Source organism: Somniosus microcephalus, unplaced genomic scaffold (assembly GCF_052327205.1).
Source record: "Somniosus microcephalus isolate GS21.2 unplaced genomic scaffold, FLI_Smic_1.0 unresolved_chr3, whole genome shotgun sequence".
Classification (NCBI taxonomy): Eukaryota; Metazoa; Chordata; class Chondrichthyes; order Squaliformes; family Somniosidae; genus Somniosus; species Somniosus microcephalus.
The window spans coordinates 51,673,311-51,699,849 of record NW_028225181.1 but is presented as its reverse complement, the minus strand read 5'-3'; the positions used below and the strand labels follow the sequence as shown (position 1 = coordinate 51,699,849).

Here is a 26,539-nt window from a genome sequence, read left to right as displayed (position 1 = left end):
CCTCATTCACTACATCACACTCCCCTCATTCACTCCATCACAGTCCCCTCAATCACTACATCACACTCCCCTCATTCACTACATCACACTCCCCTCATTCACTACATCACATTCCCCTCATTCACTACATCACACTCCCCTCATTCACTACATCACACTTCCCTCATTCACTACTACACACTCCCCTCATTCATTACATCACACTCCCCTCATTCACTACATCTCACTCCCCTCAATCACTACATCACACTCCCCTCATTCACTACATCTCACTCCCCTCAATCACTACATCACAATCTCCTCATTCACTACATCACACTCCCCTCATTCAGTACATCACACTTCCCTCATTCACTCTATCACACTCCCCTCAATCACTACATCACCCTCCCCTCATTCACTACATCACACTCCCCACATTCACTATATCACACTCCCCTCATTCACGACATCACACTCCCCTCAATCACTACATCACACTCCCGTCATTCACTACATCACACTCCCCTCATTCACGACATCACTCTCCCCTCATTGATTACATCACACTCCCCTCATTCACTACATCACACTCTCCTCATTCACTACATCACACAGCCCTCATTCACTACATCACACTCCCCTCATTCACTACATCACACTGCCCTTATTCACTACATCTCACTCCCCTCATTCACTACATCACACTCCCCTCATTCACTATATCACACTCCCCTCATTAACTGCATCACACTCTCCTCATTCACCACATCACACTCCCCTCATTCACTACATCACACTCCCCTCATTCACTACATCTCACTCCCCTCATTCACTACATCACAATCTCCTCATTCACTACATCACACTCCACTCATTCAGTACATCACACTTCCCTCATTCACTCCATCACACTCCCCTCAATCACTACATCACACTCCCCTCATTCACTACATCACACTCCCCACATTCACTAAATCACACTCCCCTCATTCACTACATCACACTTTCTCTCATTCACTACATCACACTCCCCTCATTCACTACATCACACTCCCCTCATTCACGACATCACAGTCCCCTCAATCACTGCATCACACTCCCCTCATTCACTACATCACACTCCCCTCATTCACTACATCACACTCCCCTCATTCCCTTCATCACACTCCCCTCATTCACTACATCACATTCCTTTCATTCACTACATCACACTCCCCTCATTCACTACATCACACTTCCATCATTCACTACTCCACACTCCCCTCATTCACTACATCACACTCCCCTCATTCACTACATCACACTCCCCTCATTCACTACATCACACTCCCCTCATTCAGTACATCAATCTCTCCTCATTCACTACATCACACTCCCCTCATTCACTGCATCAGACTCCCCTCATTCACTGCATCACACTCCCCTCATTCACTGCATCACACTCCCCTCAATCACTGCATCACACTCCCCTCATTCACTGCATCACACTCCCCTCATTCACTACATCACACTCCCCTCATTCACTACATCACAATCTCCTCATTCACTACATCACACTCCCCTCATTCAGTACATCACACTTCCCTCATTCACTCCATCACACTCCCCTCAATCACTACATCACACTCCCCTCATTCACTACAACACACTCCCCACATTCACTATATCACACTCCCCTCATTCACTACATCACACTCCCCTCAATCACTACTTCACACTCCCCTCATTCACTACATCACACTCCCCTCATTCACTACATCACTCTCCCCTCATTCACTACATCACACTCCCCTCATTCACTACATCACACTCCCCTCAATCACTACATCACACTCCCCTCATTCACTACATCACACTCCCCTCATTCACTACATCACACTCCCCTCATTCACTACATCACAGTCCCCTCAATCACTAGATCACACTCCCCTCATTCACTACATCACACTCCCCTCATTCACTACATCACACTCCCCTCATTCACTACATCACATTCACCTCATTCACTACATCACACTCCCCTCATTCACTACATCACACTTCCCTCATTCACTACATCACACTCCCCTCATTCACTACATCACACTCCCCTCATTCACTACATCTCACTCCCCTCAATCACTACATCACAATCTCCTCATTCACTACATTACACTCCCCTCATTCAGTACATCACACTTCCCTCATTCACTACATCACACTCCCCTCATTCACTACATCACACTCCCCACATTCACTATATCACAATCCCCTCATTCACTACATCACACTCCCCTCAATCACTGCATCACACTCCCGTCATTCACTACATCACACTCCCCTCATTCACTAAATCACTCTCCCCTCATTGATTACATCACACTCCCCTCATTCACTACATCACACACTCCTCATTCACTACATCACACTCCCCTCATTCACGACATCACACTCCCCTCATTCACTACATCACACTCCCCTCATTCACTACATCACACTGCCCTCATTCACTCCGTCACACTCCCCTCAATCACTACATCACACTCCCCTCATTCACTACATCACACTCCCCTCATTCACTACGTCACACTCCCCTCATTCACTATATCACACTCCCCTCATTTACTACATCACACTCCCCTCATTCACTACATCACACTCCCCTCATTCACTGCATCACACTCCCCTCATTCACTACATCACACTTCCCTCATTCACGACATCACACTCCCCTCATTCACTACATCACACTCCCCTCTTTCACTGCATCACACTCCCCTCATTCACTACATCACACTTCCCTCATTCACTACATCACACTCCCCTCATTCACGACATCACACTCCTCAAATTCACTACATCACACTCCCCTCATTCACATCACACTCCCCTCATTCACTACATCACACTCCCCTCAATTACTACATCCCACTCCCCTCAATCACTACATCACACCCCCCTCATTCACTACATCACACTCCCCTCATTCACTGCATCACACTCCCCTCATTCACTACATCACTCCTCTCATTCACTACATCACTCTCCCCTCAATCAGTACATCACACTCCCCTCATTCACTACATCACACTCCCCTCATTCACTACATCACACTCCGCTCATTCACTACATCACACTCCCCTCATTCACTACATCACACTCCGCTCATTCACTACATCACACTCCGCTCATTCACTACATCACACTCCCCTCATTCACTACATCACACTCCCCTCATTCACTACATCACACTCCCCTCAATCACTACATCCCACTCCCCTCAATCACTACATTCCACTCCCCCCATTCACTACATCACACTCCCCTCAATCACTTCATCACACTCCCCTCATTCACTACATCACACTCCCCGCATTCACTACATCACACTGCCCTCATTCACTGCATCACACTCCCCTCATTCACTACATCACACTCCCCTCATTCACTACATCACACTCCCCTCATTCACGACACCCACTCCCCTCATTCACTACATCACACTCCCCTCATTCACTGCATCACGCTCCCCTAATTCACTACATCACACTCCCCTCATTCACTACATCACACTCCCCTCTTTCACTACATCACACTCCCCTCATTCACTACATCACACTCCCCTCATTCACTACATCACACTCCCCTAATTCACTGCATCACACTCCCCTCATTCACTACATCACACTCCCCTCTTTCACTACATCACACTCCCCTCATTCACGACATCACACTCCCCTCATTCACTACATCACAGTCCCCTCAATCACTAGATCACACTCCCCTCATTCACTACATCACACTCCCCTCATTCACTACATCACACTCCCCTCATTCACGACATCACATTCACCTCATTCACTACATCACACTCCCCTCATTCACTACATCACACTTCCCTCATTCACTACTACACACTCCCCTCATTCACTACATCACACTCCCCTCATTCACTACATCACACTCCCCTCATTCACTGCATCTCACTCCCCTGAATCACTACATCACAATCTCCTCATTCACTACATCACACTCACCTCATTCAGTACATCACACTTCCCTCATTCACTCCATCACACTCCCCTCAATCACTACATCACACTCCCCTCATTCACTGCATCACACTCCCCACATTCACTATATCACACTCCCCTCATTCACTACATCACACTCCCCTCAATCACTACATCACACTCCCGTCATTCACTACATCACACACCCCTCATTCACTACATCACTCTCCCCTCATTGATTACATCACACTCCCCTCATTCACTACATCACACACTCCTCATTCACGACATCACACTCCCCTCATTCACGACATCACACTCCCCTCATTCACTACATCACACTCCCCTCATTCACTACATCACACTGCCCTCATTCACTCCGTCACACTCCCCTCAATCACTACATCACACTCCCCTCATTCACTACATCACGGTCCCCTCAATCACTGCATCACACTCCCCTCATTCACTACATCACAGTCCCCTCAATCACTGCATCACACTCCCCTGATTCACTACATCACACTCCCCTCATTCACTACATCACACTCCCCTCATTCACTACATTCCACTCCCCTCATTCACTACATCACACTCCCCTCATTCACGACATCACACTCCCATCATTCACTACATCGCACTCCCCTCATTCACGATATCACACTCCGCTCAATCACTGCATCACACTCCCCTCATTCACTACGTCACACTCCCCTCATTCACTACATCACACTCCCCTCATTTACTACATCACACTCCCCTCATTCACTACATCACACTCCCCTCATTCACTGCATCACACTCCCCTCATTCACTACATCACACTCCCCTCATTCAGTACATCACACTCCCCTCTTTCACTGCATCACACTCCCCTCATTCACTACATCACACTTCCCTCATTCACTACATCACACTCCTCAAATTCACTGCATCACACTCCCCTCATTCACATCACACTCCTCTCATTCACTACACCACACTCCCCTCATTCACTACATCACACTCCTCACATTCACTGCATCACACTCCCCTCATTCACATCACACTCCCCTCATTCACTACATCACACTCCCCTCAATTACTACATCCCACTCCCCTCAAACACTACATCACACCCCCCTCATTCACTGCATCACACTCCCCTCATTCACTACATCACTCCTCTCATTCACTACACCACACTCCCCTCATTCACTACATCACTCTCCCCTCAATCAGTACATCACACTCCCCTCATTCACTCCATCACAGTCCCCTCATTCACTACATCACACTCCGCTCATTCACTGCATCACACTCCCCTCATTCACTACATCACACTCCGCTCATTCACTACATCACACTCCGCTCATTCACTACATCACACTCCCCTCATTCACTACATCACACTCCCCTCCTTCACGACATCACACTCCCCTCAATCACTACATCCCACTCCCCTCAATCACTACATCCCACTCCCCCCATTCACTACATCACACTCCCCTCAACCACTTCATCACACCCCCCTCATTCACTACATCACACTCCCCGCATTCACTATATCACACTGCCCTCATTCACTGCATCACACTCCCCTCATTCACTACATCACACTCCCCTCATTCACTATATCACACTCCCCTCATTCACTACATCACACTCCCCTCATTCACTACACCCACTCCCCTCATTCACTACATCACACTCCCCTCATTCACTGCATCACACTCCCCTCATTCACTTCATCCAACTCCCCTCATTCACTACATCACACTCCCCTCTTTCACTACATCACACTCCCCTCATTCACTACATCACACTCCCCTCATTCACTACATCACACTCCCCTAATTCACTGCATCACACTCCACTCATTCACTACATCACACTCCCCTCATTCACTACATCACACTCCCCTCATTCACTACATCACACTCCCCTCATTTACTGCATCACACTCCACTCATTCACTACATCACACTCCCCTCATTCACTACATCACACTCCCCTCATTCACTACATCACACTCCCCTCATTCACTACATCACACTCCCCTCTTTCACCACATCACTCTCCCCTCATTCACTACATCACACTCCCCTCATTCACTACATCACACTCCCCTCATTCACTACATCACACTCCCCTCATTCACTACATCACACTCCCCTCATTCACTACATCACACTCCCCTCATTCTCTACATCACACCCCCCCAGTCACTACATCACACTCCCCTCATTCTCTACATCACACTCCCCTCATTCACTACATCACACTCCCCTCATTCACTACATCCCACTCCCCTCATTCACTACATCACACTCCCCTCTTTCACTACATCACACTCCCCTCATTCACTGCATCACACTCCACTCATTCACTACATCACACTCCCCCATTCACTACATCACACTCCCCTCATTCACTACTTCACACTCCCCTCATTCACTACATCACACTCCCCTCATTCACTACATCACACTCCCCTCATTCACTGCTTCACACTCCCCTCATTCACTACATCACACTCCCCTCATTCACTACATCACACTCCCCTCATTCACTACATCACACTGCACTCATTCACTACATCACACTCCCCTCATTCACTACTTCACACTCCCCTCATTCACTACATCACACTCCCCTCATTCACTACATCACACTCCCCTCATTCACTACATCACGCTCCCCTCATTCACTACATCACACTCCCCTCATTCACTACATCACACTCCCCTCATTCACTACATCACACTGCACTCATTCACTACATCACACTCCCCTCATTCACTACCTCACACTCCCCTTATTCACTGCATCACACTCCCCTCATTCACTACATCACAGTCCCCTCATTCACTACATCACAGTCCCCGCAGTCACTACATCACACTCCCCTCTTTCACTACATCACACTCCCCTCTTTCACTACCTCACACTCCCCTTATTCAGTGCATCACACTCCCCTCATTCACTACATCACAGTCCCCTCATTCACTACATCACAGTCCCCGCAGTCACGACATCACACTCCCCTCTTTCACTACATCACTCTCCCCTCATTCACTACATCACACTCCCCTCATTCACTACATCACACTCCCCTCATTCACTACATCCCACTCCCCTCATTCACTACATCATCTCCTCATTCACTACATCACACTCCCCTCATTCACTACATCACACTCCCCTCATTCACTACATCACACTCCCCTCATTCACTACATCACACTCCCCTCATTCACTACATCATCTCCTCATTCACGACATCACACTCCCCTCATTCACAACATCACACTCCCCTCAGACACTACATCCCACTCCCCTCAGACACTACATCCCACTCCCCTCAGGCAGTACATCTCACTCCCCTCAGAAACTACATCCCACTCCCCTCAGTCACTACATCCCACTTCCCTCAGACACTACATCCCACTCCCCTGACACGACATCCCACTTCCGTCAGACACTACATACCACTCCCCTCAGTCACTACATCCCACTCCCCTCATTCACTACATCTCACTCACCTCAATCACTCCATCACAATCTCCTCATTCACTACATCACACTCCCCTCATTCAGTACATCACACTTCCCTCATTCACTCCATCACATTCCCCTCAATCACTACATCACTCTCCCCTCATTCACTACATCACTCTCCCCTCATTGATTACATCACACTCCCCCCATTCACTACATCACACTCCCCTCAATCACTTCATCACACTCCCCTCATTCACTACATCACACTCCCCGCATTCACTACATCACACTGCCCTCATTCACTGCATCACACTCCCCTCATTCACTACATCACACTCCCCTCATTTACTACATCACACTCCCCTCATTCACGACACCCACTCCCCTCATTCACTACATCACACTCCCCTCATTCACTGCATCACGCTCCCCTAATTCACTACATCACACTCCCCTCATTCACTACATCACACTCCCCTCTTTCACTACATCACACTCCCCTCATTCACTACATCACACTCCCCTCATTCACTACATCACACTCCCCTAATTCACTGCATCACACTCCCCTCATTCACTACATCACACTCCCCTCTTTCACTACATCACACTCCCCTCATTCACGACATCACACTCCCCTCATTCACTACATCACAGTCCCCTCAATCACTAGATCACACTCCCCTCATTCACTACATCACACTCCCCTCATTCACTACATCACACTCCCCTCATTCACGACATCACATTCACCTCATTCACTACATCACACTCCCCTCATTCACTACATCACACTTCCCTCATTCACTACTACACACTCCCCTCATTCACTACATCACACTCCCCTCATTCACTACATCACACTCCCCTCATTCACTGCATCTCACTCCCCTGAATCACTACATCACAATCTCCTCATTCACTACATCACACTCCCCTCATTCAGTACATCACACTTCCCTCATTCACTCCATCACACTCCCCTCAATCACTACATCACACTCCCCTCATTCACTGCATCACACTCCCCACATTCACTATATCACACTCCCCTCATTCACTACATCACACTCCCCTCAATCACTACATCACACTCCCGTCATTCACTACATCACACACCCCTCATTCACTACATCACTCTCCCCTCATTGATTACATCACACTCCCCTCATTCACTACATCACACACTCCTCATTCACGACATCACACTCCCCTCATTCACGACATCACACTCCCCTCATTCACTACATCACACTCCCCTCATTCACTACATCACACTGCCCTCATTCACTCCGTCACACTCCCCTCAATCACTACATCACACTCCCCTCATTCACTACATCACGGTCCCCTCAATCACTGCATCACACTCCCCTCATTCACTACATCACAGTCCCCTCAATCACTGCATCACACTCCCCTGATTCACTACATCACACTCCCCTCATTCACTACATCACACTCCCCTCATTCACTACATTCCACTCCCCTCATTCACTACATCACACTCCCCTCATTCACGACATCACACTCCCATCATTCACTACATCGCACTCCCCTCATTCACGATATCACACTCCGCTCAATCACTGCATCACACTCCCCTCATTCACTACGTCACACTCCCCTCATTCACTACATCACACTCCCCTCATTTACTACATCACACTCCCCTCATTCACTACATCACACTCCCCTCATTCACTGCATCACACTCCCCTCATTCACTACATCACACTCCCCTCATTCAGTACATCACACTCCCCTCTTTCACTGCATCACACTCCCCTCATTCACTACATCACACTTCCCTCATTCACTACATCACACTCCTCAAATTCACTGCATCACACTCCCCTCATTCACATCACACTCCTCTCATTCACTACACCACACTCCCCTCATTCACTACATCACACTCCTCACATTCACTGCATCACACTCCCCTCATTCACATCACACTCCCCTCATTCACTACATCACACTCCCCTCAATTACTACATCCCACTCCCCTCAAACACTACATCACACCCCCCTCATTCACTGCATCACACTCCCCTCATTCACTACATCACTCCTCTCATTCACTACACCACACTCCCCTCATTCACTACATCACTCTCCCCTCAATCAGTACATCACACTCCCCTCATTCACTCCATCACAGTCCCCTCATTCACTACATCACACTCCGCTCATTCACTGCATCACACTCCCCTCATTCACTACATCACACTCCGCTCATTCACTACATCACACTCCGCTCATTCACTACATCACACTCCCCTCATTCACTACATCACACTCCCCTCCTTCACGACATCACACTCCCCTCAATCACTACATCCCACTCCCCTCAATCACTACATCCCACTCCCCCCATTCACTACATCACACTCCCCTCAATCACTTCATCACACCCCCCTCATTCACTACATCACACTCCCCGCATTCACTATATCACACTGCCCTCATTCACTGCATCACACTCCCCTCATTCACTACATCACACTCCCCTCATTCACTATATCACACTCCCCTCATTCACTACATCACACTCCCCTCATTCACTACACCCACTCCCCTCATTCACTACATCACACTCCCCTCATTCACTGCATCACACTCCCCTCATTCACTTCATCCAACTCCCCTCATTCACTACATCACACTCCCCTCTTTCACTACATCACACTCCCCTCATTCACTACATCACACTCCCCTCATTCACTACATCACACTCCCCTAATTCACTGCATCACACTCCACTCATTCACTACATCACACTCCCCTCATTCACTACATCACACTCCCCTCATTCACTACATCACACTCCCCTCATTCACTGCATCACACTCCACTCATTCACTACATCACACTCCCCTCATTCACTACATCACACTCCCCTCATTCACTACATCACACTCCCCTCTTTCACCACATCACTCTCCCCTCATTCACTACATCACACTCCCCTCATTCACTACATCACACTCCCCTCATTCACTACATCACACTCCCCTCATTCACTACATCACACTCCCCTCATTCACTACATCACACTCCCCTCATTCTCTACATCACACCCCCTCAGTCACTACATCACACTCCCCTCATTCTCTACATCACACTCCCCTCATTCACTACATCACACTCCCCTCATTCACTACATCCCACTCCCCTCATTCACTACATCACACTCCCCTCATTCACTACATCACACTCCCCTCATTCACTGCATCACACTCCACTCATTCACTACATCACACTCCCCCATTCACTACATCACACTCCCCTCATTCACTACTTCACACTCCCCTCATTCACTACATCACACTCCCCTCATTCACTACATCACACTCCCCTCATTCACTGCTTCACACTCCCCTCATTCACTACATCACACTCCCCTCATTAACTACATCACACTCCCCTCATTCACTACATCACACTGCACTCATTCACTACATCACACTCCCCTCATTCACTACTTCACACTCCCCTCATTCACTACATCACACTCCCCTCATTCACTACATCACACTCCCCTCATTCACTACATCACGCTCCCCTCATTCACTACATCACACTCCCCTCATTCACTACATCACACTCCCCTCATTCACTACATCACACTGCACTCATTCACTACATCACACTCCCCTCATTCACTACCTCACACTCCCCTTATTCACTGCATCACACTCCCCTCATTCACTACATCACAGTCCCCTCATTCACTACATCACAGTCCCCGCAGTCACTACATCACACTCCCCTCTTTCACTACATCACACTCCCCTCTTTCACTACCTCACACTCCCCTTATTCAGTGCATCACACTCCCCTCATTCACTACATCACAGTCCCCTCATTCACTACATCACAGTCCCCGCAGTCACGACATCACACTCCCCTCTTTCACTACCTCACTCTCCCCTCATTCACTACATCACACTCCCCTCATTCACTACATCACACTCCCCTCATTCACTACATCCCACTCCCCTCATTCACTACATCATCTCCTCATTCACTACATCACACTCCCCTCATTCACTACATCACACTCCCCTCATTCACTACATCACACTCCCCTCATTCACTACATCCCACTCCCCTCATTCACTACATCACACTCCCCTCATTCACTACGTCATCTCCTCATTCACGACATCACACTCCCCTCATTCACAACATCACACTCCCCTCAGACACTACATCCCACTCCCCTCAGACACTACATCCCACTCCCCTCAGGCAGTACATCTCACTCCCCTCAGACACTACATCCCACTCCCCTCAGTCACTACATCCCACTTCCCTCAGACACTACATCCCACTCCCCTGACACGACATCCCACTTCCGTCAGACACTACATACCACTCCCCTCAGTCACTACATCCCACTCCCCTCATTCACTACATCTCACTCACCTCAATCACTCCATCACAATCTCCTCATTCACTACATCACACTCCACTCATTCAGTACATCACACTTCCCTCATTCACTCCATCACATTCCCCTCAATCACTACATCACACACCCCTCATTCACTACAACACACTCCCCACATTCACTATATCACACTCCCCTCATTCACAACAGCACACTCCCCTCAATCACTACATCACACTCCCCTCATTCACTACATCACACTCCCCTCATTCACTACATCACTCTCCCCTCGTTCACTACATCACACTCCCCTCGTTCACTACATCACACTCCCCTCAATCACTACATCACACTCCCCTCATTCACTACATCACACTCCCCTCATTCACTACATCACACTCTCCTCATTCACTACATCACACTCCCCTCATTCACTACATCACACTCCCCTCATTCACTACATCACACTCCCCTCATTCACTACATCACAATCTCCACATTCACTACTTCACACTCCCCCCATTCAGTACATCACACTTCCCTCATTCACTCCATCACACTCCACTCATTCACTACATCACACTCCCCCATTCACTACATCACACTCCCCTCATTCACTACTTCACACTCCCCTCATTCACTACATCACACTCCCCTCATTCACTACATCACACTCCCCTCATTCACTACATCACACTGCACTCATTCACTACATCACACTCCCCTCATTCACTACTTCACACTCCCCTCATTCACTACATCACACTCCCCTCATTCACTACATCACACTCCCCTCATTCACTACATCACGCTCCCCTCATTCACTACATCACACTCCCCTCATTCACTACATCACACTCCCCTCATTCACTACATCTCACTGCACTCATTCACTACATCACACTCCCCTCATTCACTACCTCACACTCCCCTTATTCACTGCATCACACTCCCCTCATTCACTACATCACAGTCCCCTCATTCACTACATCACAGTCCCCGCAGTCACTACATCACACTCCCCTCTTTCACTACATCACACTCCCCTCTTTCACTACCTCACACTCCCCTTATTCAGTGCATCACACTCCCCTCATTCACTACATCACAGTCCCCTCATTCACTACATCACAGTCCCCGCAGTCACGACATCACACTCCCCTCTTTCACTACATCACTCTCCCCTCATTCACTACATCACACTCCCCTCATTCACTACATCACACTCCCCTCATTCACTACATCCCACTCCCCTCATTCACTACATCATCTCCTCATTCACTACATCACACTCCCCTCATTCACTACATCACACTCCCCTCATTCACTACATCACACTCCCCTCATTCACTACATCCCACTCCCCTCATTCACTACATCACACTCCCCTCATTCACTACATCATCTCCTCATTCACGACATCACAATCCCCTCATGCACAACATCACACTCCCCTCAGACACTACATCCCACTCCCCTCAGACACTACATCCCACTCCCCTCAGGCAGTACATCTCACTCCCCTCAGACACTACATCCCACTCCCCTCAGTCACTACATCCCACTTCCCTCAGACACTACATCCCACTCCCCTGACACGACATCCCACTTCCGTCAGACACTACATACCACTCCCCTCATTCACTACATCTCACTCACCTCAATCACTCCATCACAATCTCCTCATTCACTACATCACACTCCCCTCATTCAGTACATCACACTTCCCTCATTCACTCCATCACATTCCCCTCAATCACTACATCACACACCCCTCATTCACTACAACACACTCCCCACATTCACTATATCACACTCCCCTCATTCACAACAGCACACTCCCCTCAATCACTACATCACACTCCCCTCATTCACTACATCACACTCCCCTCATTCACTACATCACTCTCCCCTCGTTCACTACATCACACTCCCCTCGTTCACTACATCACACTCCCCTCATTCACTACATCACACTCCCCTCATTCACTACATCACACTCTCCTCATTCACTACATCACACTCCCCTCATTCACTACATCACACTCCCCTCATTCACTACATCACACTCCCCTCATTCACTACATCACAATCTCCACATTCACTACTTCACACTCCCCTCATTCAGTACATCACACTTCCCTCATTCACTCCATCACACTCCCCTCAATCACTACATCACATTCCCCTCATTCACTATATCACACTCCCCTCATTCACTACATCACACTTCCCTCATTCACTACTACACACTCCCCTCATTCACTACATCACACTCCCCTCATTCACTGCATCACACTCCACTCATTCACTACATCACACTCCCCCATTCACTACATCACACTCCCCTCATTCACTACTTCACACTCCCCTCATTCACTACATCACACTCCCCTCATTCACTACATCACACTCCCCTCATTCACTGCTTCACACTCCCCTCATTCACTACATCACACTCCCCTCATTCACTACATCACACTGCACTCATTCACTACATCACACTCCCCTCATTCACTACTTCACACTCCCCTCATTCACTACATCACACTCCCCTCATTCACTACATCACACTCCCCTCATTCACTACATCACGCTCCCCTCATTCACTACATCACACTCCCCTCATTCACTACATCACACTCCCCTCATTCACTACATCACACTGCACTCATTCACTACATCACACTCCCCTCATTCACTACATCACACTCCCCTCTTTCACTACCTCACACTCCCCTTATTCAGTGCATCACACTCCCCTCATTCACTACATCACAGTCCCCTCATTCACTACATCACAGTCCCCGCAGTCACGACATCACACTCCCCTCTTTCACTACATCACTCTCCCCTCATTCACTACATCACACTCCCCTCATTCACTACATCACACTCCCCTCATTCACTACATCCCACTCCCCTCATTCACTACATCATCTCCTCATTCACTACATCACACTCCCCTCATTCACTACATCACACTCCCCTCATTCACTACATCACACTCCCCTCATTCACTACATCCCACTCCCCTCATTCACTACATCACACTCCCCTCATTCACTACATCATCTCCTCATTCACGACATCACAATCCCCTCATTCACGACATCACAATCCCCTCATTCACAACATCACACTCCCCTCAGACACTACATCCCACTCCCCTCAGACACTACATCCCACTCCCCTCAGGCAGTACATCTCACTCCCCTCAGACACTACATCCCACTCCCCTCAGTCACTACATCCCATTTCCCTCAGACACTACATCCCACTCCCCTCATTCACTACATCTCACTCACCTCAATCACTCCATCACAATCTCCTCATTCACTACATCACACTCCCCTCATTCAGTACATCACACTTCCCTCATTCACTCCATCACATTCCCCTCAATCACTACATCACACACCCCTCATTCACTACAACACACTCCCCACATTCACTATATCACACTCCCCTCATTCACAACAGCACACTCCCCTCAATCACTACATCACACTCCCCTCATTCACTACATCACACTCCCCTCATTCACTACATCACTCTCCCCTCGTTCACTACATCACACTCCCCTCGTTCACTACATCACACTCCCCTCAATCACTACATCACACTCCCCTCATTCACTATACCACACTCCCCTCATTCACTACATCACACTCTCCTCATTCACTACATCACACTCCCCTCATTCACTACATCACACTCCCCTCATTCACTACATCACACTCCCCTCATTCACTACATCACAATCTCCACATTCACTACTTCACACTCCCCTCATTCAGTACATCACACTTCCCTCATTCACTCCATCACACTCCCCTCAATCACTACATCACATTCCCCTCATTCACTATATCACACTCCCCTCATTCACTACATCACACTTCCCTCATTCACTACTACACACTCCCCTCATTCACTACATCACACTCCCCTCATTCACTACATCTCACTCCCCTCAATCACTACATCACACTCCCCTCATTCACTACATCTCACTCCCCTCAATCACTACATCACAATCTCCTCATTCACTACATCACACTCCCCTCACTCAGTACATCACACTTCCCTCATTCACTCCATCACACTCCCCTCAATCACTACATCACACTCCCCTCATTCACTACATCACACTCCCCACATTCCGTATACCACACTCCCCTCATTCACTACATCACACTGCCCTCATTTACTACATCACACTCCCCTCATTCACTACATCACACTGCCCTCATTCACTACATCTCACTCCCCTTATTCACTACATCACACTCCCCTCATTCACTATATCACACTCCCCTCATTCACTACATCACAATCTCCTCATTCACTACATCACACTCCCCTCATTCACTACATCACACTCCCCTCATTCACTACATCACACTCCCCTCATTCACTACATCTCACTCCCCTCATTCACTACATCTCACTCCCCTCATTCACTACATCTCACTCCCCTCATTCACTACATCACACTCGCCTCATTCACTACATCTCACTCCCCTCATTCACTACATCACACTCCCCTCATTCACTACATCACACTCCCTCATTCACTACATCACACTCCCCTCATTCACTACATCACAATCTCCTCATTCACAACATCACACTCCCATCATTCAGTACATCACACTCCCCTCATTCACTACATCACACTCCCCTCATTCACTACATCACACTCCCCTCATTCACTACATCGCACTCTCCTCATTCACTACATCAGACTCCCCTCATTCACTACAACACTCTCCCCTCATTCACTACATCACACTCCCCTGTTTCACTCCATCACACTCCCCTCATTCACTACATCACACTCACCTCATTCACTGCATCACACTCCACTCATTCACTGCATCACACTCCACTCATTCACTGCATTCCACTCCCCTCATTCACTACATCACACTCCTCTCATTCACTGCATCACACTCCCCTCAGTCACTACATCACACTCCCCTCATTCACTACATCACTCTCCACTCATTCACAACATCACACTCCCCTCATTCACTGCATCACTCTCCCCTCATTCACTGCATCACACTCCCCTCATTCACTACATCCCACCCCCTTCATTCACTACATCACACTCCCCTCATTCACTGCATCACACTCCACTCATTCACTGCATCCCACTCCCCTCATTCACTGCATCACTCTCCCCTCATTCACTGCATCACACTCCCCTCATTCACTACATCCCACCCCCTTCATTCACTACATCACACTCCCCTCATTCACTGCATCACACTCCACTCATTCACTGCATCCCACTCCCCTCATTCACTACATCACACTCCTCTCATTCACTGCATCACACTCCCCTCAGTCACTATATCACACTCCCCTCATTCACAACAGCACACTCCCCTCAATCACTACATCACACTCCCCTCATTCACTACATCACACTCCCCTCATTCACTACATCACTCTCCCCTCGTTCACTACATCACACTCCCCTCGTTCACTACATCACACTCCCCTCATTCACTACATCACACTCCCCTCATTCACTACATCACACTCTCCTCATTCACTACATCACACTCCCCTCATTCACTACATCACACTCCCCTCATTCACTACATCACACTCCCCTCATTCACTACATCACAATCTCCACATTCACTACTTCACACTCCCCTCATTCAGTACATCACACTTCCCTCATTCACTCCATCACACTCCCCTCAATCACTACATCACATTCCCCTCATTCACTATATCACACTCCCCTCATTCACTACATCACACTTCCCTCATTCACTACTACACACTCCCCTCATTCACTACATCACACTCCCCTCATTCACTGCATCACACTCCACTCATTCACTACATCACACTCCCCCATTCACTACATCACACTCCCCTCATTCACTACTTCACACTCCCCTCATTCACTACATCACACTCCCCTCATTCACTACATCACACTCCCCTCATTCACTGCTTCACACTCCCCTCATTCACTACATCACACTCCCCTCATTCACTACATCACACTGCACTCATTCACTACATCACACTCCCCTCATTCACTACTTCACACTCCCCTCATTCACTACATCACACTCCCCTCATTCACTACATCACACTCCCCTCATTCACTACATCACGCTCCCCTCATTCACTACATCACACTCCCCTCATTCACTACATCACACTCCCCTCATTCACTACATCACACTGCACTCATTCACTACATCACACTCCCCTCATTCACTACATCACACTCCCCTCTTTCACTACCTCACACTCCCCTTATTCAGTGCATCACACTCCCCTCATTCACTACATCACAGTCCCCTCATTCACTACATCACAGTCCCCGCAGTCACGACATCACACTCCCCTCTTTCACTACATCACTCTCCCCTCATTCACTACATCACACTCCCCTCATTCACTACATCACACTCCCCTCATTCACTACATCCCACTCCCCTCATTCACTACATCATCTCCTCATTCACTACATCACACTCCCCTCATTCACTACATCACACTCCCCTCATTCACTACATCACACTCCCCTCATTCACTACATCCCACTCCCCTCATTCACTACATCACACTCCCCTCATTCACTACATCATCTCCTCATTCACGACATCACAATCCCCTCATTCACGACATCACAATCCCCTCATTCACAACATCACACTCCCCTCAGACACTACATCCCACTCCCCTCAGACACTACATCCCACTCCCCTCAGGCAGTACATCTCACTCCCCTCAGACACTACATCCCACTCCCCTCAGTCACTACATCCCATTTCCCTCAGACACTACATCCCACTCCCCTCATTCACTACATCTCACTCACCTCAATCACTCCATCACAATCTCCTCATTCACTACATCACACTCCCCTCATTCAGTACATCACACTTCCCTCATTCACTCCATCACATTCCCCTCAATCACTACATCACACACCCCTCATTCACTACAACACACTCCCCACATTCACTATATCACACTCCCCTCATTCACAACAGCACACTCCCCTCAATCACTACATCACACTCCCCTCATTCACTACATCACACTCCCCTCATTCACTACATCACTCTCCCCTCGTTCACTACATCACACTCCCCTCGTTCACTACATCACACTCCCCTCAATCACTACATCACACTCCCCTCATTCACTATACCACACTCCCCTCATTCACTACATCACACTCTCCTCATTCACTACATCACACTCCCCTCATTCACTACATCACACTCCCCTCATTCACTACATCACACTCCCCTCATTCACTACATCACAATCTCCACATTCACTACTTCACACTCCCCTCATTCAGTACATCACACTTCCCTCATTCACTCCATCACACTCCCCTCAATCACTACATCACATTCCCCTCATTCACTATATCACACTCCCCTCATTCACTACATCACACTTCCCTCATTCACTACTACACACTCCCCTCATTCACTACATCACACTCCCCTCATTCACTACATCTCACTCCCCTCAATCACTACATCACACTCCCCTCATTCACTACATCTCACTCCCCTCAATCACTACATCACAATCTCCTCATTCACTACATCACACTCCCCTCACTCAGTACATCACACTTCCCTCATTCACTCCATCACACTCCCCTCAATCACTACATCACACTCCCCTCATTCACTACATCACACTCCCCACATTCCGTATACCACACTCCCCTCATTCACTACATCACACTGCCCTCATTTACTACATCACACTCCCCTCATTCACTACATCACACTGCCCTCATTCACTACATCTCACTCCCCTTATTCACTACATCACACTCCCCTCATTCACTATATCACACTCCCCTCATTCACTACATCACAATCTCCTCATTCACTACATCACACTCCCCTCATTCACTACATCACACTCCCCTCATTCACTACATCACACTCCCCTCATTCACTACATCTCACTCCCCTCATTCACTACATCTCACTCCCCTCATTCACTACATCTCACTCCCCTCATTCACTACATCACACTCGCCTCATTCACTACATCTCACTCCCCTCATTCACTACATCACACTCCCCTCATTCACTACATCACACTCCCTCATTCACTACATCACACTCCCCTCATTCACTACATCACAATCTCCTCATTCACAACATCACACTCCCATCATTCAGTACATCACACTCCCCTCATTCACTACATCACACTCCCCTCATTCACTACATCACACTCCCCTCATTCACTACATCGCACTCTCCTCATTCACTACATCAGACTCCCCTCATTCACTACAACACTCTCCCCTCATTCACTACATCACACTCCCCTGTTTCACTCCATCACACTCCCCTCATTCACTACATCACACTCACCTCATTCACTGCATCACACTCCACTCATTCACTGCATCACACTCCACTCATTCACTGCATTCCACTCCCCTCATTCACTACATCACACTCCTCTCATTCACTGCATCACACTCCCCTCAGTCACTACATCACACTCCCCTCATTCACTACATCACTCTCCACTCATTCACAACATCACACTCCCCTCATTCACTGCATCACTCTCCCCTCATTCACTGCATCACACTCCCCTCATTCACTACATCCCACCCCCTTCATTCACTACATCACACTCCCCTCATTCACTGCATCACACTCCACTCATTCACTGCATCCCACTCCCCTCATTCACTACATCACACTCCTCTCATTCACTGCATCACACTCCCCTCAGTCACTACATCACACTCCCCTCATTCACTACATCACACTCCACTCATTCACAACATCACACTCCCCTCATTCACTGCATCACTCTCCCCTCATTCACAGCATCACACTCCCCTCATTCACTACATCACACTCCCCTCATTCACTACCTCACACTCCCCTCATTCACTACATCACACTCCCCTCATTCACTGCATCACACTCCCCTCATTCACATCACACTCCCCTCATTCACTACATCACCCTCCCCTCATACACTTCATCAGACTCCCTGCATTCACTACATCACACTCCTCTCATTCACTACATCACACTCCCCTCATTCACTACATCCCACTGCTCTCATTCACTGCATCACACTCCCCTCATTCACTACATCACACTCCCCTCATTCATTACATCACACTCCCTTCATTCACTACATCACACTCCCCTCATTCACTACATCACACTCCCCTCATTCACTACATCACACTCCCCTCATTCACTACATCACACTCCCATGATTCACTACATCACACTCCCCTCATTCACTACATCACACTCCCCTCATTCACTACGTCACACTGCCCTCATTCACTTCATCACACTGCCCTCATTCACTACATCACACTCCCCTCATTCACTACATCACACTCTGCACAATCAAGACATCACACTCACCTCATTCACTACATCACACTCCCCTCATTCACTACATCACACTCCCCTCATTCACTACATCACACTCCCCTCATTCACTACAACACACTCCCCTCATTCACTACATCACACTGCCCTCATTCAATACATCACACTCCCCTCATTCACATTACACGCCCCTCATTCACTACATCACACTCCCCTCATTCACTACATCCCACTCCCCTCATTCACGACATCCCACTCCCCTCATTCACTCCATCACACTCCCCTCATTCACTACATCACACTTCCCTCTTTCACATCACACTCCCCTCATTCACTACATCACACTCATCTCATTCACTACATCACACTCCCCTCATTCACTACATCACACTCCCCTCATTCCCTTCATCACAATCCCCTCATTCTCTACATCACACTCTCCTCATTCACGACATCACACTCCGCTCATTCACTACATCACTCCCCTCATTCTCTACATCACACTCCCCTCAATCACTACAGCTCACTCCCCTCATTCACTACATCACACTCCCCTCATTCACTTCATCACACTCCCCTCATTCACTACATCACACTCCCCTCAATCACTAAATCACACTACACTCATTCACTGCATCACACTCCCCTCCTTCACTGCATGACACTCCCCTCATTCACTACAACACACTCCCCGCATTCACTACATCACATTCCCCTCAATCACTAAATCACACTACACACATTCACTACATCACACTCCCCTCATTCACAACATCACACTCCCTTCATTCACTACATCACACTCCCCGCATTCACTACATCACACTCCCCGCATTCACTATATCACACTCCCCTCATTCACTACATCACACTCCCCGCATTCACTACATCACACTCCCCTCATTCACTACATCACACTCCCCTCATTCACTACATCCCACTTCCCACATTCACTACATCCCACTCCCCTCATTCACTACCTCACACTCCCCTCATTCACTACATCACACGCCCCTCATTCACTACATCACACTCCCCTCATTCACGACATCACCCTCCCCTCATACACTTCATCAGACTCCCCGCAATCACTACATCACACTCCCCTCATTCACTACATCACACTCCCCTCATTCACTACATCACACTGCTCTCATTCACTGCATCACACTCCCCTCATTCACTACATCACACTCCCCTCATTCACTACATCACACTCCCCTCATTCACTACATCACACTCCCATGATTCACTACATCACACTCCCCTCATTCACTACATCACACTCCCCTCATTCACTACGTCACACTGCCCTCGTTCACTACATCACACAGCCCTCGTTCACTACATCACACTCCCCTCATTCACTACATCACACTCCCCTCAATCACGACATCACACTCACCTCATTCACTACATCACACTCCCCTCATTCACTACATCACGCTCCCCTCATTCACTACATCACACTCCCCTCATTCACTACATCACACTCCCCTCATTCACTACATCACACTCCCCGCATTCACTACATCACACTCCCCTCATTCACTACATCACACTCCCCTCATTCACTACATCACACTCCCCTCATTCACTACATCACACTCCCCTCATTCACTACATCACACTCCCTGCATTCACTACATCACACTGCCCTCATTCACTACATCACACTCCCCTCATTCACATTACACGCCCCTCATTCACTACATCACACTCCCCTCATTCACTGCATCCCACTCCCCTCATTCACTACATCCCACTCCCCTCATTCACTCCATCACACTCCCCTCATTCACTACATCACACTCCCCTCTTTCACATCACACTCCCCTCATTCACTACATCACACTCCCCTCATTCACTACATCACACTCCCCTCATTCACTACATCACACTCCCATCATTCCCTACATCACAATCCCCTCATTCTCTACATCACACTCTCCTCATTCACTACATCACACTCCGCTCATTCACTACATCACTCCCCTCATTCTCTACATCACACTCCCCTCAATCACTACAGCTCACTCCCCTCATTCACTACATCACACTCCCCTCATTCACTACATCACACTCCCCTCATTCACTACATCACACTCCCCTCAATCACTAAATCACACTACACTCATTCACTGCATCACAATCCCCTCATTCACTGCATGACACTCCCCTCATTCACTACAACACACTCCCCGCATTCACTACATCACACTCCCCTCAATCACTAAATCACACTACACTCATTCACTACATCACACTCCCCTCATTCACAACATCACTCTCCTTTCATTCACTACATCACACTCCCCGCATTCACTACATCACACTCCCCGCATTCACTACATCACACTCCCCTCATTCACTACATCACACTCCCCTCAATCACTACATCTCACTCCCCTCATTCACTGCATCACACTACCCTCATTCACTACATCACTATCCCCTCATTCACTACATCGCAATCCCCTCATTCAGTACATCACACTCCCCTCATTCACTGCATCACACTCCCTCATTCACTACATCACACTCCCCTCATTCACTACATCACTCTCCCCTCATTCACTACATCCCACTTCCCTCATTCACTACAACACAATCCCCTTATTCACTACATCACACTCCCCTCATTCACTACATCACACTGCCCCCATTCACTGCATCACACTCCCCTCATTCACTACATCACTTTCCCCTCATTCACTACATCACACTCCACTCATTCACTACATCAGACTCCCCACATTCACTACATCAGACACCCCTCATTCACTACATCACACTCCCCGCATTCACTACATCACACTCCCCTCATTCACTACATCCCACTCCCCTCATTCACTACATCACACTCCCCTCATTCACTACATCAAACTCCCCTGATTCACTGCAGCACACTCCGCTGATTCACTGCAGCACACTCCCCTCATTCACTACATCACCCTCCCCTCATTCACTACATCACACTCCCTTCATTCACTACATCCCACTCCCCTCATTCACTACATCACACTCCCCTCATTCACTACATCACACTCCCCTGATTCACTGCAGCACACTCCCCTCATTCACTGCACCCCACTCCCCTCATTCACTACATCACACTCCCCTCATTCACTACATCACACTCCCCTCATTCACTACATCACACTGCCCTCATTCAGTACATCACACTGCCCTCATTCACTACATCACACTCCCCTCATTCACTACATCACACTCCCCTCATTCACTACATCACACTCCCCTCAATCACATTACATCCCATCATTCACTGCATCACACTCTCCTCATTCACTGCATCAAACTCCCCTCATTCACTCCATCACACTCCCCTCATTCACTACATCACACTCCCCTCATTCACTTCCTCAAACTCCCCTCATTCACCACATCACACTCCCTCATTCACTACATCACACTCCCCTCATTCACTGCATCACACTCCGCTCATTCACTACATCACACACCCCTCATTCACTACATCACACTCCCTCAATCACTACATCACACTCCCCTCTTTCACTACACCACTCTCCCCTCATTCACTACATCACACTCCCCTCAATCACTACATCACACTCCCCTCATTCACTACATCACACTCCCCTCTTTCACTACATCACACTCCCCTCATACACTTCCTCAGACTCCCCTCATTCACTACATCACACTGCCCTCATTCCCTACATCACACTCCCCTCATTCACTACATCACACTCCCCTCATTCACTACATCACACTCCCCTCATTCACGACATCACAGTCCCCTCATTCACTACATCACACTCCCCTCATTCACTACATCACACTCCCCTCATTCACTACATCACACTCCAGTCATTCACTACATCACACTCCTCTCATTCACTACATCGCACTCCCCTCATACACTACATCACACTCCCCTCATTCACTACATCACACTCCCCTCATTCACTACATCACACTCCAGTCATTCACTACATCACACTCCTCTCATTCACTACATCACACTCCTCTCATTCACTACATCACACTCCAGTCATTCACTACATCACACTCCCCTCATTCACTACATCACACTCCAGTCATTCACTACTTCACACTCCTCTCATTCACGACATCACACTCCCCTCATTCACTACATCACACTCCACTCATTCACTACATCACACTCCCCTCATTCACTACATCACACTCCCCTCATTCACGACATCACACTCCCCTCATTCACTGCATCACACTCTCATCAATCACTACATCACACTCCCCTCATACACTTCCTCAGACTCCCCTCATTCACTACATCACACTCCCCTCATTCACTATATCAAACTCCCCTTATTCACTACACCACACTCACCTCATTCACTACATCACACTTCCCTCATTCACTACATACCGCTCCACTCATTCACTATATCTCACTCCCCTCATTCACTTCCTCCCACTCTCGTCATTCACTGCATCCCACTCCCTCACTCACTGCATTCCACTTCCCTCAGTCGTTGCATCCGAGTCCCCTCAGTCTCCTCATCCCGCACATGTCAGACAGTGAACCTTGCTTCCCACAATTAGAGATTGGATCAATCTGAGTAACTGAGGATTTGCTGCTGATACATTGGGTGAGCAGTCTTTAGAATGGACCCCACAAGGTAAATACCTGAGGCTGGAGACTCCACTCGAATAGTGGCTGTACGATCATCGGGTTGGTGAGTCGCTTGTTCCTCAGTTGGGGATGTCTCTGGATCTGCAAGAAAGGAAGAGAGACAGAGGACGGTGCAGAGTGGAGAACAGGCCATCAGTCTGATACTAGGGTCCGGAGAATTCCCAAAATCAGTCTTTATATAACCCAGAATCATCTACTCCCCATCCCCAAAGTCACTAAATTCCACCTCCCTCAGTCACTGCAATTTTTTATTCGTTCCTGGTGTGTGGGCGTCGCTGGCAAGGCCAGCATTTATTGCACATTCCTAACTGCCCTTGAGAAGGTGGTGGTGAGCCGCCTTCTTCAACACAACTGTGTGGTTTGCTAGGCCATTTCAAAGGGCAGTTAAGGTTCAAATACATTGCTGTGGGTCTGGAGCCACATATAGGCTAGACCGGGTTTGGACGGCAGATTTCCTTCTCTAAAGGACATTAGTGAACCGGATGTTTTCTAATGACAATCTGATAGTTTAATGTTCTAGCTTTTAATTCCAGATTTTTATTAAATTACCCAACTGTTGTGGTGGGATTTGATCTCATATTTTCCAGATCATTTGGCCAGGCCTCAATAACCC

At 48.2% G+C, this 26,539-nt stretch overlaps 1 protein-coding gene across 1 annotated transcript in view; it reads right to left on the bottom strand.

Annotated features, from left to right (window-relative positions):
* LOC147091437 (uncharacterized) overlaps positions 1-26,539 on the bottom strand; it is a 221,570-nt gene that overhangs the window by 62,415 nt on the left and 132,616 nt on the right. Inside the window, exon 6 of the mRNA XM_085976599.1 lies at positions 25,921-26,007. Within this exon, the coding sequence (XP_085832725.1) occupies positions 25,921-26,007 (87 nt within the window). The remainder of the gene's footprint in view (positions 1-25,920; positions 26,008-26,539) is intronic.